This window comes from Drosophila subpulchrella, chromosome 3R (genome assembly GCF_014743375.2).
Source record: "Drosophila subpulchrella strain 33 F10 #4 breed RU33 chromosome 3R, RU_Dsub_v1.1 Primary Assembly, whole genome shotgun sequence".
Taxonomy (NCBI): domain Eukaryota; kingdom Metazoa; phylum Arthropoda; class Insecta; order Diptera; family Drosophilidae; genus Drosophila; species Drosophila subpulchrella.
Window position 1 is genome coordinate 20,119,202 of NC_050609.1, and position 17,951 is coordinate 20,137,152.

A 17,951-nucleotide genomic window follows, 5' to 3' on the forward strand; every position below is an offset into this window, starting at 1 on the left:
AAATTGTAGAATGGTCGACTGAGCTAGTTAAACATTTAAAAGTGCAAATATTTTGTAAGTTTAATTAATACATGTCAATCCAAGATCCAACTTTTAATTGGGCATAATCTGACTCGAAGTCAAGTACTAAGCCTGCAGCGACATAAAAAGTTAACGACGTCAACTAAATTAAAACATAATTTTGAAACCGAATAAGTCGAAACGATGCCCTCCTCCAAATGTTTCTCAAACTTCAATAAGGCAGGCACCAATGTGCCAGAATGACAGAAATCTGAAAAATATTAAGCAAATATAAAAACCATTTCTTCTTGTTTGCCGGCATGCAAATCAACTGACACACCGAATAACATGCGTATTCATAAAGCAAAAATTTAAAAAGAAGGAAGCTATGAAGAATGGGTGTGGGGGCAGCAAAGCAAACCAAAGCCTGCAGAATGCTGGTAGCAATATTTCTAATCTAATTTCAGAAAAGTTGGGGGGGAAAAAAATTAAAAGAAAATACTGGCGAGCAGAGCGGGCAGGCAAAATGCAAAATAAGAAAAATAAAATGAAAAGGTGAATACCCAAGCAAAGAATGACGAAAACACAACAATGCATCAGGGGCACGAGCCACAGAGGAAAGGAAAATGTTGGGAAAACTTTAAAGGCGTTCGGAGAACGGGGAAAAGACGGCAGCAGGAGTGCGGTGGGAGGAGAATGTCGAATGTCGCTTAATGAAATTAGAAACGCATAAAAGAATAACACACTGCCAAGGGAGGTGGGAAGTGCTTACACTGGGGATAATGTAAGGTAGGATACTGGAACAGGAGAATACAAATCTTTTTAAAAAGTATAATTTGCTCTGCAGAAAAAGTCGTATTTCGTAAAAAAGTAAGAATTGTTGGAATCATTCTAATGTCTATTTTTTATACAGATATATGTATAAGAATTATTGGAAATTCAACTTTTTGCATCCTATAAACTGATTTTTAAACCTTAAAGATTCAAATATTACTCGAAATTGTGTATGCTCTTTTTCTCTCCGCTGTGTTAAGCCAAGGGAGGCAAATGTTGACAGGAGGCATTTGACTGCCCTGCAGGCTTTGATTCAAAAGAAAAAACGACCTGAAGAATCTTGCTCTGGAAAAGGTGTAATATGAAATTCCCGCCCTTGCAAAACAAAGAAATGCACAGCAACATAAAATAATAAACATAATTTGCCTTTGTCGTCGCATTTTATTATTAACAGGCAAATGCGTTGAATTTCATTAAAAGTTATTTTTTGCTCCGGCATTGTTTGCCCTGCTGCACGCACAATCAAAGTTCTTAACGTCTGCTGGAAGCCTCCGGGCGACAGCAACTGAAATTAGCAACGCAGCCCTGGCCAAGGAGAAATCTCAACGGTCGGGCGGGGGAACGAAAAGCGGAGTTTGTAAGCCATTTAGCTGCACTGACATTTGCCGCAGGTGTGCCATGGGAACAGAACCAAATCAAACCGACCTAAACCATGCCAAGAGGCAACCGACGGCTAACAAAGCCAACTAAACTAAATGCTAATCTTGTTGTCCGCTGACCCGCTGCTCGCTCCCTCCTCACACCTGCAGCTCTACTGAAAGCCTTTGACGCTTCCCAAGGCCACAAAGCCGAGCAACATGTTTGACAAGTGACAGCCGTATAGCGCAGCAGGAGGCTACTGGGGGCGGGAGTGGGCGTGGCACCGGCGCTTCGGCATGGACAATGGCAAGGACTGCTGTTCGATATCTCAGAAAGGTACTACCAACACAAAGTAAGCAGTACGTTTTGAGTTTGAAATATGTACACAAGAATTGCATCGCAAATTGTAATAGTTCTTAAAAATTTTTCTTTATCTATTTTTCATATGCCTACTTTTTTGTGATATGCAGCTTCACATGCTTTTCAGATTTTGCACCGTATTAGCTCTCGGTATATTGCAAATTAAAATTTAAAATTCAATAAATCCTCCGCACACCCATTCCTACCCACCTAGAATATTCAACGCGACTAAAGCATTAAAATGCAACAATTTGTTTTACTCGCTGGCACACAACTCCACTCGAATCGACTCGACCTGAAGCACATCCAGGATGCAGCAGTGGTACGAGTGACCGGTGGCAGAGGAGCTACTGTGGGGGAATCAAAAAACATTTTACGAGCGCATTTCAACTGTAACAAATGTCCCAGGGCCATTGACAGAGGGGCGGAGTGGGAGGCGGGAAATGCATTGGCCACCCATCCAGGGCGGAAGGATGGTGCGGGGCAAGCTCAAAAGCTGACCTCATGCACAAAATCCAAAGCCAACGACAATCGAAGGCAAAAACCACGAGAGGGGATTGGCAGAATCGAGAGAGGAAAATCTAGGGTCTGATACTCCACAACGAAAAATCTGCTCGTGATTTAGCGATTAAATGCAAGATTTTTCTAGGTAAAGGGTCGGTTTATAATATAAGTATAAATAAATGTTCATGATTTTTCTAAGAACAATTTTCTTCATGTAAAAGGAAATGATTTTATGATGGTCTGTAGAAGATAAAAATTAGACACTTTGTCAGCGAAAATGCCATGGTTTTGATATTAATCCAGTAATGAACTTAAAAACGCATATTAAACAAAATCATACAAAAAATAACACAATATTCTGCAAAAACAATTCAAGGAGTATTTCCCCAAATGTAGATTAGGAATTATTGAATAAAACTCGAACTTTATTTCTAAGTGCAAACGAGGATAATGTAAAGACGGGGTTCGAGGTACAGGCTATCCCTGGATGATGCCGAGTATTTGGGTGCACGGGGGCATCCTGCCCTCACACCCACATCGACACACTGGACTGGCAGCGCGACATGGACAAGCGCTACCTGTGTGCGTGTCTGTATATTTAGTATGGCTCTGGGTGCAATTACCAATGAACGTAACAGGTGATCAATTGTTATAAAACTCCCAGGGTGCTTTTGCTTTTCATTATTTTCATTTCACCGTTGGTGCCTCTCTGCATGTGTGTCAGAATGGGTGGGGCGTTGCTGTGTGTGCGGGGTTACCCCAGGCCTTTGAGTCCCCGTCGAGGTTTGTGTCCTGTGTGCAGAGCCCTGCAATTTTAGTGTCGCCGCCAAGGCATGGAATTATGTACATGACGCGTATACTTGATTTCGCTCTTTCCGCTTTCGCCGCTGCCGGGCAAGTCGAGCAGGCGATTAAGCGTGACCAATGGCTCTGCTACTTAGTTACCCTAGATGTTTATGTCCCTGCACTTCTCACGACAAAAAGTAAACGCCAACATTTAATCACGCCCTAGCGTTAACAAAGGAAGAGGGCCAAAATAAAAAGGGGAACGCTTGGCTTTTGTTTGCCAATGCTGTCAGCTGCATAAATTGTAGGCCATCGGCAGGACACCGTGTTGCTGCTCTTGGAACTGTGTTCAGGTCCCTTAACTGGGGATCTGCAAACTACCTAATCGCGACTGTTAGTTACGGTGGATTGATTCCTGAAAAGGGCCCAAGTGGGTGGCTTTCAATGCGATTTAAGACCAGGCAAACACTCTCCTATATAAACTGACAATTAGTTCAACTTTTCATTCAGCTTAGTGGATACACTAAGAAATCTATTTGATTCCGTTCAGACTCAATATATAACGTAATTAATTTTGCGAGTGCAGAAATCACTACTCATGGCTTCGTTAAGTGGACTTTAAAAGAGAGTGCACACAAATTCCAGATAAGCCTGGTGCTCAGCAAACCAAACTTCATGGCACTCAACTAAACGCATTATACCATCGGCTACCAGTAGCAGGCACATACCCACATTCGCACTGGAAGAGAGCGACACAAGTGGAAGCTAGACAAACCGCTAATTGAATTAAAGCCACTTCAAAGTTGTAAACAGGGAACGGGCTCGTTGCGAACGATTTTCTGCCCTGCCCAGCCTCACCACTTAACAGGCAGCACAATAATTACGCTTTAAAATGCTAATACATCAGCGCGAGCGTAATTACTTCAAACACCTTGCCACAGGTAAGCAGGCAGATGTGTTTGGGAGTTGTTGGCGCCAGCAGCTGCAGCTCCTGGCCGCTGACAAATCCCCGTAGCTACGCCAGGACCCCAACTCATTAGCAGTTCGAGTTGGCCAAAAAACAACGCACACACAAAAATCAGTCAGAAGGGCAAAGTCAGGCCAGAAGCCAGGCGCCCGGCGCCAGGCTATCTCAGCTCCCCAAGTACGGGTGCGAGTGCCTGTGTGTGTGTCTGCACTAATGTGTCATGTTAAATTAACACTTTAATTTATTCCGCGTTTGCCAAGCTGCAAAGTGCATATTTAATCAGTTTGTATTTGCGTTTCCTTCGTCCCACGTTTTTTGGGCTGCGGCTGGGGACGGCGATGGGCGGCTGTCTGCCTAACGCTTTGTATTTGTATATACAACCGAGACCCTAACACCACCACGCCGTCGCTACTGAGAGCTTTTTTGTAAGCCAGTTTAATTCACGCTTGTATTTTTAATTGCTGCGTTTAACACACAAAGGGAATTTTCAAATATGCAAACACATACCAAAATAATAGAAAATAATATCCGAACATTCATACAAATGCATCGCTAATTGTACAAGTGTTTGTGTTCCACGCGAGCAGTATGAGGCATAATGTAAATATGGCATTTAAATGTGCATTTAAGTAACACAAGGTCCTTTACAAAAATGTTTTTGTTATTCAAACCGATGGAGCAATAATATAAGGAAAATTGGTTTCAAAAATCATTATTTTATACAAATGTGTATGCTTGAAAACCTTTTTCCAATAATTTCAAATGAAAAATTAATTTGTGCCCCTAAACCCAACTTGAGACGTAAGTGTCAACGCCTAAGAAATGTATACAACTCGACCCTTGAAAAATTCGAATGGGATGACTCTCAAAACTTAGATACAAAATTAAAAACTATTTAAATCAGTTTTATATACTTCAACAGAATTCTCTTGGTTTCCGAAAAAACTTTCTAACAAATATACGTTTGTAATGTACAAAATAAAACAACATTATGACCTATTGCTAAGTAAAAAGGATCAACATAATTATAATCTTTTTTACAGGACTGGTGTAAACTCCAGTGTCAATAAAGACAGTAAATATATAATATAAAATGGTTATAAGATGTGGCACTTTATACCAACTCGGCCAATTTTATTGCTTCCCTTTAAAGTTTTTGTTAATTAAAATTTAACGATTGCTGCTAAGAGCTTACTTGTTGTCATAATACTCCAACCGAGCTGTCTGTGGATGATCGGCTTTTTAATTTAACAATCAGTTCTTCCCTGACCCTTTTGTGTGTAAGTGCAACATGTGGGCTCATAGTCCATTCAAGTGAACAATGCAGTCAATTCAAAGTCCGCGCTGGGCAAAAGGCCAACCCTGTGCCGGGTCAAACAGAACAGAATGTCACTGCCATTATGATCAAGGGCCAAAAGTGCAGTCGTTGTGGACCAGCAGCAGCAGCCAACTAGCAAACCACATAATGCTATAGCTGTATGGTAGAAACCTTTAGGTCTGCCTTTAATCCAAATCGAATTTAACACATGTTGACGCTTAACATTTGTTAACATTTCCCTTAATCTAGCTACAGGACTTTCAGCACCATAAAAAAGGAGGTTGAACAAAAAGACAAGCTAGAGCAGGAAGAATTCCAGAAAAGGCATGTGTTTGTGAGGCATAATGAAATAAAAAATTTAGATGTTAGCTTTAAGATGTTGAAAAAATGGTTTGTATTGAAAAAGATTCACCCCGTATCAGATGAGAAAATATAAAACATTCCAATTACAATGACGATTGTTACACAACGTAAAAGTTGATTTTCAAAGAAAAATGTATGAAATCTATATTAAGGGTATGTATATATGAGGCTTTTAAAAAGAACTCACATTCTTTTTCCTTTTAATGTTTTCTTTATGACGAGGGCACAGTTAAGTTAGCCAGTTCTTGTTTCCTTTGTTTTGATCGAGCCACGCAACTCTCCTTTGGTCGTTTCGGTTTCTAAGCAAAACACCCACGGCTCGGCGGCAGCAATTCGGTTGTAAAAACACAGCTGCACCAGCTGAGGCCTACCTGGAAAAGGAGAGAGAAAATTCAGTTTTAGGTCGGGACTTTTCACTTTTCTTGCGCCACCCCCACCATCAGTTCGACCGCAAATCAACCTCCAAGCACTTTTGGCTATCAGACTGGACGGAACCGTTCCCACATCCTGAAAAGGATGGCGTGCGACTGGGGGTCGAGCCTACGCCACCAACTTTCAATTAAGTCGCACACACATCCACAGGGAGGGCGCTGGCAAAGGCAATCACCTGAGGTGGCTTCGAAGTAATTTACGCAGTTGAATTAATTTTCCCGTCGAAAAGAGTTGCGGTATGGTCCTAGCCCGAAAAACGGAATTACCCTGTTTTCCCACCTTCGCATATCAATCACAAATATCGCCGAGAAACCTCTCCCCAACCTTAATTAGAAAGTAAATCGTGAACATTAATTAAATGCTGGAATACAACTTCACCCTTTTCGCATTTGAAGGTTTTTAATCAAAGTGGCTTGCAGCTGAGATTATTTTTAGGTGGAGAAAAGTATATTTAGCACCTTGAGCAATTGTATAACTGGAGGCAATAGTAAGGTTTTTGAGCATCATTTGCACGTCATCAGCGCGCCTCGGCGTGAAGCTCAGTCATAACTCAATTTGGTGTGCAATTTCATGCACCTGTGACAACACGTAGTATCAGCTCCGGCCCACACTTAACGCTATAGTAGCGCTTTCTGCATAGTCAAGTTGATCCTGACGGCCACCATTTTCTAATCACCGAACTGTCTTCTTTACAAAATAAGAACTCAACGGTTGAGTGCTTCGCCTATAAGACACCGGTGAGTGAATACCCAGTAGAAAAAAATGTGTAACATGCCTGAAAGGTGTTTGCCTCGAAAAATATGTTGGCATGGAATGAAAAATACATCCCTAGTTGTTTGCGAATACAGTGTTGCACTTACTTTTTACTTTACGCAAACATTTTTTCAAAATAAATGCATCTATAGCACATTCTTTTTTAGAAAACAATATACTTTTTGTATTACATTAAACAGTATAAAAATCGAAAATGGAAGGAACAAATCTCCTTAAAAGTGTTTCTTTCGGCTTTCGATTCCTTTTTGTTGTCGTGTGCTGCGCCTTACGTGCATCCAGTCAAGTAGTAAATTGATCATTTTTTAAAGGAACACTGATTTAAAGGGTGCCTGGACTGTACCGTCAAGCCTGACGCAAGTCCTTCTAAATAAAACTGAGTTTTACGTAGAACAAATAACCAAATCTTAAACAATTAACCTTATTAAAAATACATAAGCCTCTTCTAATTATTATGTACCACAAACTATTATATCAATAACCTTGTCTTATTTATCAACAATCAGTAACTAATGAAATGTTTCCCAGCGTCAATGTTAAAAGTTCTTTAGACGATGGCATCTTTTCGATCGGATTTTACCTGCTGCAGATACACTTTACTAAGTAATTCGCGTGTGCAATTACAACTGGAAAAAGCATGTGGACGTGAGGAAGGCAAACAAATCTTTTATCAACAGTCATTTCATTGTGCAATATGCCAAATAGATATGCCCGGAAATAATGATAATTTCCGTTAGAATAGTTTGCATTCCTTTGTAATAATTTGTCATTTCTATAAACTTCTTTAATGTGATTTTCAAATTGGGATTTCCCTATTTCGGTTCGATTCAAGCACATAAGACCGGGCCACATTCTTTCGCTCACAAACCAATTACATAAACAACATAAAACGGAAATTATTAATTCTTACGCACGATTTCGCTCGATTTGATTTTGATTTTTATGTGCTCACATACATTGCATTCGATATAAAAATGGTTAGGTCATTTTTTCTTATTTCCTGTGTGGCAAATAATTGAAATGGATATATTCGATTGCTTTCTTATTGGGGGCTCCGCTGGAGCGTGCATCTTTTGTGGGTTATGAATTTTTATGATGGGGAAACAAAATGTTGTAATGGAATTTATTATACATATACGTACCAGAAAAAGGGATAAAATAGTGCACAGCAAATTAGGGTGGCCTTCCCACTCACTGAAAAATGATTCCAAATATTTATGCAGTATAACAAACACTCGCTAAGCAATAATGCGATTAATATGTAATGTATTTTTGTTTGTAATTTGCACATAATTAAGCCCCTCAACAATGTTATTAAAACTATGCATGAGACCAGTAAAAACTAGTTTAGGACGTTGTGGGGTGGTTATGCCTTAGCCTCCCTAACCGAAAATTCGCATGTTTAATTGGGCCTCGCCAAAATTATAATTAAATCATGCGCAGTGCTCTGGAGAATTTTGGATGTACCTGCACCATGTGTTAATAGGTTGCAAACTCAATATCTGCACGAAATTATGCACATGCATTCTGGGATTTGATATCACATTCCCGCATATGAAAACAAATTAGCGTCGTTTTGCCTGAGCATTCGTCCCTATAGCCGTTTTTACTCTACCTGTTTGGCCCACGTCAATAACACAGAAAAAATGCATACAAGAAAATGTTTTTTGTTGCTTGTTATTTTGGGGCTGTATTCCGTAACTCGACTATGAAAGTTTAAGATTGGCGTAGCTTACCGCGTCTCCCAAGCTGTGCAACATGTTAATACTTAATATTAATATTTAAGATTATGAAACACATATTATTGTTTTTAAAATCATATTTAAATTTATAAAACACGCATTGTTTTTAAAATAAATGCTGTTTATAATATTCTATGTTTTTTATTCAAATTCGGATAGAAACCAATGTACAAGTAAATTCCTCTCAGTTTAAACTAAGGTTGGACCAGCCACACGTAGAGTGTAAAACAATCTGCGAGATGTAAACGGAACCTCAGCAGTCATATTCGCACTATAGCCCACAGCCACATCATCAGATCTAATGTACGTATTACTCAACAGATTGGACTTTATTGTGCCTTATTAACGATGAAAATTATTAAACTGCACAAGAGTCTAGCAGCAGCATCAGAATGCAGGCTTTCACGTACGATAATTAACATAATTGGAACAATTAAGACTCGCACGCATTTGTTGGCAATTTATCGGCTCTTGCTCACTTACACAAATGGTGTTAAAAATAATGCATTTAACTCGTTGCCATCGAAACGACACGGCGCCTGGATGTGTGTAGCTCAAAAAATGAGAATGTGAAAAATGGCGATGCTTAAATGCTAACGGGACTGCCGGACCATGGCCATTGACCATCGGCAATGACGGCAATTGTGGGCGCACAAATGGCGCGCAATTGCACTTGGCCATGTGCCAGGACCTAACCAAATAGCCGGCATTAAAATTTAGAAAATCCTTGCCTTGCATTCCCCCATGTAAATGACCAGCACACGTAGCACAGCGTAACAGGTTAAACACTGCGCCACGTTAATTGCGTCGCTTAATTGCACTACAGTTGCAACTGTTGCATGTGTGTGGGGCAATTTTTATGCAATAACAATAAGGCTGCATAACAATGAAGGCAACGTTTTTTGTCATCCCTCCCTGGCCTCTCCTTTTTTTGAAAAATTACTCCACACAGTGAGAACAGCAAAGGGCCATTTGCACTGGCTGCCACAAAATGCGGCCAAATGAACAGCACACAGTCACGGGATTGCTCTCTAATAGTTTGCCGGCCATATGCCTTTGGTAACTTTATTTTCCCATGCACCGGAAAAACGGAAAATTCTTTTGAAACTTTAGACAGAAAAGCTGATTAAAAATATCAAATAGTGGGATATGACCTAGCCCTAACCAAATTTAAACTACAAGTATTTACCTATTATGGTACAAACCTTTGAAGTATAAACCTCTATATATTTTCTGTCTGTGCACCATTCCAGCATATTCACAATAGCTACTCTAATTGCCATACATTTTCGGTTTTTCAATGGTTTAGGCCTGGCACAAAAACGTCCCGAACCGGCAGACCAACCCCCCGCCCCAGATAACGGCCATTCCGTGCCTTGTTTGTGGCCACTGGTCAGCAGCGTCAGAGGAGCAGAGTAACAGAGGAGCTGCCATGACATTCTCAATGCCCACTTCCCGACATTGTTCCTGGGACCCTTCGGGCGTATGAGTTCTGTGCTCAATAGTGCATGCAAAAAACGAACATTTAAGTTAATTTTTGGTTACGCAAATTGCACAACTTTGTCAAGTGATTAATTCTGGGACTATTTCTATGGCTGTGGTTCAGATATGGAAGTTCGGAGCTAGCACTAGCCTTGTATTTATCCCAGGGGTTAAATGGTAGTTCGAAACGTTTTGTGGTTGCCTTGCGGGAGGGCTACATAAAATTGACTTAGTGTAAACGATATAGTATAAATTTGAGGTACCATTTATGAATACCATTTGTATTTGCAAAATTTTTTAATGATTTTCGACAGAAACTAAGTTTATTTGCTTCCACCCCCTAGACCCGCGCCTGAACTAGCTTATTTTTTTATTAAGGAGTATGATTAAAACAAATCTGATCGGACCATCTATCTGTGCTTAATTACTTTAGAATAAAAGCGCAAAAGCAGGAGCCTATAAACTTATTTCCAACATAAGTTGAGGTGATGGATTCATCGAAAAATAACTTACATTCACTTTACAAAAAACGAAAAATGTTTATAATGCTCCATGAGACCAAAGAAACAGTGAAGCCGCAATCAGAGCTAATTCTATCGAATGCTCAGGGATAAGCGGGTCACCAACAGACTTTCAGAAGCCTATACAAACCAAAGGCCAAATTGCAGTTCGGTGCACCGTCCACCGCCCTACCGCTTAGTCCCATTCCAAAACCTGCCGTGCTAGGGACCTGGCGTTTTGTCTAATTTAAATTAATATTATGCCAAGCTTCAGTAGTGCAGCAGGCCTCAGGCATTTTGGCTTTGTCCTCTGGTCCTTTTTGGCCCAGACAGCCCATTGGCCATTGTTCGCCGGCCACGCAAATTGAAATTGAAACTGCAACCGGATGTAATTGGGCTTGCATATGTACGTTCTGTTCGGTCGGGTTCGCTTGTGTCCCTCTGTCTGTCTGTTGATAATATCATTGATAGCTTTTGCCACAATTTGTAACCACAATAAGTTGTTGCTGGTCACAGTTGGAGCGGCAAAAAACCATGCGTACGTCTATGTGCTGCGGATGGCAACTGGAAATTGGAAATTTTAAGCTCCCTTTATCTGCTGAATGGCTTGTTGATTATTACCGAAGCTAGCAAATGGATTTGCAGTTGCTTCATTTGTGGAAATTAATGAACCAATATACCTGGCTGGCATTGTCTTGCTTCGTTGGTATATACAAGTGGCAATCGGTCCCAAAAGACAGTGTAAACTAAGAAGATAACAACGTTATCGAGAAATTTTGTACAACAAATACATTTTGTAGAAAATAGTTTAGTAAAATAAAAAAAACACTAACTCTTTCATTTAATACCTATAGGTATTCGTATACGAATTAGTCATAATAGAACCTTAAAAGTTTATTAAGTAATTTAAGTTTACCGCGCTCCTAGTGTAGTCTGCGGATCCTGATGGTATTCGCATAGTTCAAGAACCAAAACAAAAAATACTTTACCCACCTACGTAAATGAAATATTAGAACCGCATCCGATAAGCAACGAAACAAAAAACCCAACAGGTCCAGCGAGTTGGAAAACTAAAAAGTGTCGCAATTGTTGTGACTTGTAACTAGGTACAATTGTTTAACTTTGGTCAATAATATCACCTGTGCCTGCTGGCCCAGAACTACGAAATGGCATTTAGAAAAAAAAAACAGAGGAGTCAGAAGAAGTCGAGTAAAGTGGCGACTAGCACGGTAATGCAACAAGTACGAAACTGCACGTATTTACCATTTACTAAGTAATTTCTATGACTTTGTGCCATTGTTTTTCTTTTGCTGGGGATTTATTCTTTTACAGGTTTACTCGAGCATCAAATAAGTCGAAGCAACAAAAGGGAGGAGAGGGTTCGGGCCAAGCATGCCCAGCTGCCTGGGAACAATTGTCAACAGAGCGCATTGTTTTGTTTACAACATGAAACTTTTGTGCTTAGCTCTGGCTTTGCCAAGGAGCATTAAAAATAATTTTCCTAACCAGCTGAGCAATGCGGCTACTTTGCCCAATAAACACTTTTTTTTAAATCATCACCACAACACCTTAAGGGGCCGTCCATAAACCACGTGGACAAATTTTAAGCACTTTAAAATGTTTTTACGGAATTGTATAGAATTTGCATACGGGAATTTCATGTTCTGACACCCTTCCGACAAAGAAACCTAATTATCTGTTACTAAGCATATGTATATCAAAATCTTCAAAAATGCATTTGTGGGCGTTAGAATGGGCATGGCACTTTAAAACAAACTTGCCCTGCTCGTTTTTTTTTTGTTTTGTTTTGTTAGGTTTGTGTTAGGTTTGTCATTACCATAACATTGCCATGTGAAGCAATCAAAATTAATGCAAACGCACATCTCTAAACTTTAATTAAGTCAAACGCGTTTAAAATGTCTGCCAAACCATGCGTTGCCTCACAGAATAAAACTTTGTATGTCTGCTCAGCGGATGGCAATATTTTGAAAACGATAACTGACAGTTGAGCGGAGGCTAATGGTTGCGACGGGGTAGAGATTGTCATTAAAATGCTTCCGCTTTCACCCAACAGCATCAGTAACGCCCATTGTCAGTCGCCGCTGCTAATCAGAGATGATGCTAAAAGGTATTCATATGCAAAACAGAGAGACTCGACGCCCACATTATTCATTGCAAATGGCAACCGGAAGGGATACCGCTCATGTTCTGGGAAGGGGTCCAAACTTTAGCGGCGCTTAAGGTAAAATATAATCAAAAGCCGTGAAAACATTTTTACACGTCATTAAACTCAAATTCAACAAACCATGGCGCGTATGTTACAGCATCCCACGGATCGCACACACACATTTATATAGAACCAAATGCCTGTCGGCGGATCTCACATACATACGTGTATACACTCCCACACGAAGACTTTTCGTTCAACCTTGCAGAAGATTGATGGGCCTCGATTGCAAAAATGAATTAAAGCTTCATCCAAATTAACGGGGAATAATTTCGGGCCTATCGGCCTTGGTCCTGTAGCAAGTTTCGGAGGAAAACTTACAACTAAGTGTAATGATTGCAGTAAACACACACGTACCGCCCACACCCCGTCGACACTTATGAATAAGAACTTTGTCACAAGTTTCATGAAAGTTTCCAATAACGTAAGATTGTGTGTCTGTATAAACTGAATATAATTGCATAGAACAAACTAATTAACTTTATAGTCAAGTATTTGAGAAATTCAATAAAATTTGATTTCCGGTTAAAAGAGCAATACCCAGGGGCAAGGTCCAGCTTGCCCTTCATCCATAAGCCATTGAATTATTAATTTTTAAGCTTTTGCGCAGCACAAAGGGAGTGACCCAAGGGCCTTTCATTTGACCCACAGGTCAGCGAAGCTCAAGTAATAGGATGGTGCGAGGATGGTGCCCCTTCTTCCTCATATGTGCTTTCCACGCTTGATTGCGCATTTTCAGACACAAGTGGCTGTAGGGCAACATTATTAAAAAGTCAGAGAGCGAAACCTCAGCAAAAAGATAACAACATATTGATTGAAAATCACATGCATAATGCATTAATTTTCCAAACCATTTCGCCGTTTTGGCGGGAGACTCAGCATTTTGACTTCAAAAATTTCAAAAATAACACAAAGCTGATTATTTTTACTACCCAGACAGGCAATTTGTCCAACTGCCAAAAGCAGAATGATATAAAAAGTAAAACATAAATAATGAAAATAAAACCTAAAAATATTCAAAAACAGACCAAAACGTTTGCTCCAGGCCCTCTGACAAACGAAATAAAGAGAAAGGGGACTGACGGACAGTTTTCCTCTCTGGCTGCATTGTTTTCTTTAGGAATCGTTGTTGGCTGGCAAATGAATTGATTCATTGTGCCCTTATCAATGGGTATAAAGATACTTACAACCAACTCGAAGCTTCTATTAGATTTAATCATCTTTTCGCGAAAGACTGTGTAGTTACAGTTTGCATTGATTTGTATGCCAATCTAATCTCCGCTTCTTCGCAACCTAGTCTCTTAGTTTGTAGTTCATTTCAGATAGTGTATGAGGCGGAACGGACCGCATCGGAGAGGATTAATTAGAAAAATCAAAGAACAAAAATTATATTTTCGTTGTTTGTGGACTTCTACTTTTCAACTTTGGGATATAAAATTTAGCTATCTTTCTTGCTTATAGCTATAATTATAGACTATAGATAATAATCGATGTATTTTGTATTATATAAGGGTATTTTAGAATGAGTTCTGACCACTTTGTTGCTTTACCGTTTGATGGGCATTCAATTACATTATCAGTCAAATTGAGTTCGGGACAATCAGCTCAGCCCTCAATGCCACTTTTAACATAATTGACTAAAATGTTTTGACAAATTAATTAGAGGCAACTAATATAATTTTCATTCCAAAAATGTTCAATGCACTGTCATACATTAGCTAATTACCAATTGACTATATCAGTTTGGTCGCTAGTAGAACTGTTTGCTCATAGGCTTCGACGTCGATTATATCCTGCGGTTAAATATTTAGAAGGACACCTTTTTTCTTTCTGTACTTTGGAGTTTACACACTGCTCCAAAGGAACTCAGAATGAAAATCATATTTTAGCAGAAAACAAAATAGATAAAATGCTAATATGTAAGTTTGGAAAAGAGAAAATTCTCGATTTTATCATAAGCATTTTGTCATTGTGTTATGAAGTAATTATTAGTTTTCTCTCTTAAAAAGAAATCATACAATTGCCTAGTATACCGTATGCCTAGCACAGTATAATGTAAAATGTTTTCCGTTATAATTCGACGTAAACATTAAATAAGGGCACTGCAACCGGATACCCACACTGCAACTGACTGGCCTTATTAGCCAAAATATATTTTATTACAATTGTATAATACGGGACACAACAAAAAGATTACTGGTAGTCGAGTAAAGATAAGAAAAAAGTGCTGTCTGCGCATTTGGTTATTTTTGCATTTGTGTAGCATCACTTAATTAATATACATTACGCTGGCATATGCAAATATTTTTTGAGAACTGGTGCAGCTGGCCAATGGTATTGTTTGAGAATCTGTGTTTATCGCTGCGATAATATTGGTTTGACTTTTTTAGATAATAGTTACCCAAATTAGCAAGCCAAATTTTGTGCTAATGACGGGTCAGCAATTTTTTCTTCTAATAGTAGAGTTGCTGCCAATTAACACGCCATGCTCGTTTAGAAGCCTATTTGAACCCGCACATGCAGAAGACCGAAACAGATTTCCGCTTCCGTTTTGTATTATCCGCTTCATGGAAGGGGTCCTGATGACGTCGAGCCACACATAAATTATTGCAAATTGTTTGCATTTAATTGCATGGCTTAGTTCGTGTGTCCTTGCTCATTGTTATGCATATTTCACAGGGGCGAGTGGGGGAGAGACTAGTTTGATGCATTCGCTCTAATTAACTGCAACTCATCAGCTCGTTTATCCGATGGCCTAGCAGTCGCCCTGTTGATATACGGTTTGAGAAATGGCTTGGCCAGTGGTGATGCCTCTGTCCCAGAGATGACAAATGGGTTGTCAGATGGGTCTACACGAGAAGAACGCTCTACACTCACACCCAAATTGTATAATTTGTATTAACAATTGCTATATTCATGATAATAATACAGAATCTCATCTTTTTTAGAATTTGAAAAAATCAATAAACATTGGTTAGATAAATTTAATGCATTTTCAACAATCCTAAACCAAAACTTCAAGGCGTCAATCAAATACGTTTGTAGGGGAAAATCGATATGAAGTTGTATATACGAAAATAATTAAAAGCAAATTTAAGCTTCAATGCGTCAATGCAAAATTGATTTAGTTTAAGACAAAAAATTTGTTGTCAAGCTTCAACAGAACTTTAAATTACAATTTGTACATTAAACGGTTCCCAATTCCTAATCCATTTATAAAGTGTAGCGATTAAACACGGAAACCAAACAAATCCAACATAATTAGATCAAAAAGTCAACATAACAAAAAGTGTCAAACTTTAAACAACCCCAGATTCAAAGGAAAAAAAGTACAAGATAGCAGGCCATTCTACCGAAATTTCTAATAAAACAGTTTGATTCCATTTATATTCAACTTTAACTGGCTTGGAAAAATTGACTTCTCTATTCGACAGTACAATGAGTGGCTCAAACTCGGGATGCGAACAACGCAGCGAAACAGAGCATGTCTACGGCTGGATCACCGATCTTTGCAACAAGGAAACGCGCTTTTTGGCCATGTTGGAGCTATTCGAAAGACGTGGCAACATTGACAACTTGGGTCCCTTGCTATGGCATTCCTTTGGAGCCGTGAGTGGATTGCTACAAGAGATTGTTTCCATCTATCCGGCAATCTCTCGGTACAACGAACTGAACGGCCAGCAGTCGCACCGGATCTGCGCTGCCATCGGACTTTTCCAGACTATGGCCTCACATCCCTTTGTTGGCATTGAGCTGACGCGTTGCCAATTTATGTGCTACTTGATGCCGTTGCTTAAAATGACCTCACAAACTCGGGCCGTGGAGCATGTTCGTCTCTCCGTCCTTGGTGTCATCTGCGGTCTACTGAAATCGGATCATCCAGAGATCGTTGGCTACTTTCTGGGCACCGAGTTGATTCCACTTCTTTTGCGTCAGCTGGAGCTGGGTAGCAGTATGAGTAAAGTTCTCTGCGCATTTGTCTTGTGCCGCATCTTGGAACACGAAATTGGCTTGAAGTTTGCCAGTCGAAGGTTGGCTCGTAGACTTCATTTGATCCACACCCTTGCCAGAGTGGTTCACCAACTGACTCTGGAACCGGAGCCTAGGGTTCTCAAGCACGTGGTGAGGTTATATTCCCGTCTGGCTGATCACCCTCAGAGTCGGGAGCTGATCCTAAAGCTCCTGCCAGCGCAGATTCGAAACGGCTACTTCTGTCAGGAGGGTCTTCCGGGCTATGAAAGCGCTTCACAGGAGCTGGCTGATCTCAACATTAAGCTGACCGTGAAAAAGGACCAAGGTAAGGGTAATATAAACCGCCAGAGTCGTATTTAAATCTCTCTTCCTTTCAGCTCAGGAGGCATAAAGGAGTGCCGGGGCCCAATTATTCTGAAATTTACACGTCGACTATTTTAGTCCCCCTAATTTTCCTTTTCAAAATATATACACAAGGCAAGAGTTCAACATGTAAATTCCATTACTTCTTCTTCGGTGTAACTTTGCTTGGAGGATTTTTTGGGAGCAATAAAATTGCGTAATGCAATAAACAGCTCGTAAATATTTTGATACCAATTTTCCCCCGTAATTGAATCGACGGTACTTTAAATGTCAAACAATAAATTCAATTACCAATCCCCAGCCCTAAAACTGAATGCTCTTCCTGTTTCCCAACCCCCTGCAGAATACACACATGGCAATTACCCTCATCCCTACCATGCACGTGCAATGGCTCGGCTTTTGACATGGATACTCCGAAAAATATTTGAAAGAACAAAAGGTTGGAGGAAAGGATTGAGTTGGGATACTGTTGGTGCTGTAAGCCTAAGCAAGTGGAAAATCAATGCATGGGGCGTTAGGAATTTATAAAAGAACCCCGAGCAAAACGTAAAGAGCACTCATTGGCCCGTTAAAAAACTTACCATGCTGCCGCAATCAGCTAAAGGTCGATTACTGGAACAGCACAAAATATTTGATTCCTTGCTAAAATGTAGGAAAAGTTCTTTAAAATGGTCAGTACTTGGATAAATACTAGGTTTTGCTTTAGAAAGAAGACATTTATAAATGGGTTCGGTCAAATGATCTATTTATT

General features: G+C 39.8%; 1 protein-coding gene across 3 annotated transcripts in view; it reads left to right on the forward strand.

Annotated features, from left to right (window-relative positions):
- LOC119560357 (CCR4-NOT transcription complex subunit 9) overlaps window positions 1-17,441 on the forward strand; it is a 30,575-nt gene extending 13,134 nt beyond the window's left edge. The window contains exons 2-3 of one of the 3 annotated variants that reach the window (XM_037873773.1): window positions 16,300-17,162; window positions 17,220-17,441. In XM_037873773.1, the coding sequence (XP_037729701.1) occupies window positions 16,304-17,162; window positions 17,220-17,278 (918 nt within the window). In that variant the 5' untranslated portion in view covers window positions 16,300-16,303 and the 3' untranslated portion in view covers window positions 17,279-17,441. Of the gene's footprint in view, window positions 1-16,164; window positions 17,163-17,214 lie in introns of those variants that run through there. The other 2 variants (XM_037873764.1, XM_037873780.1) reach the window with 2 other exon arrangements.
- Window positions 17,442-17,951: the final 510 nt, after the last annotated feature.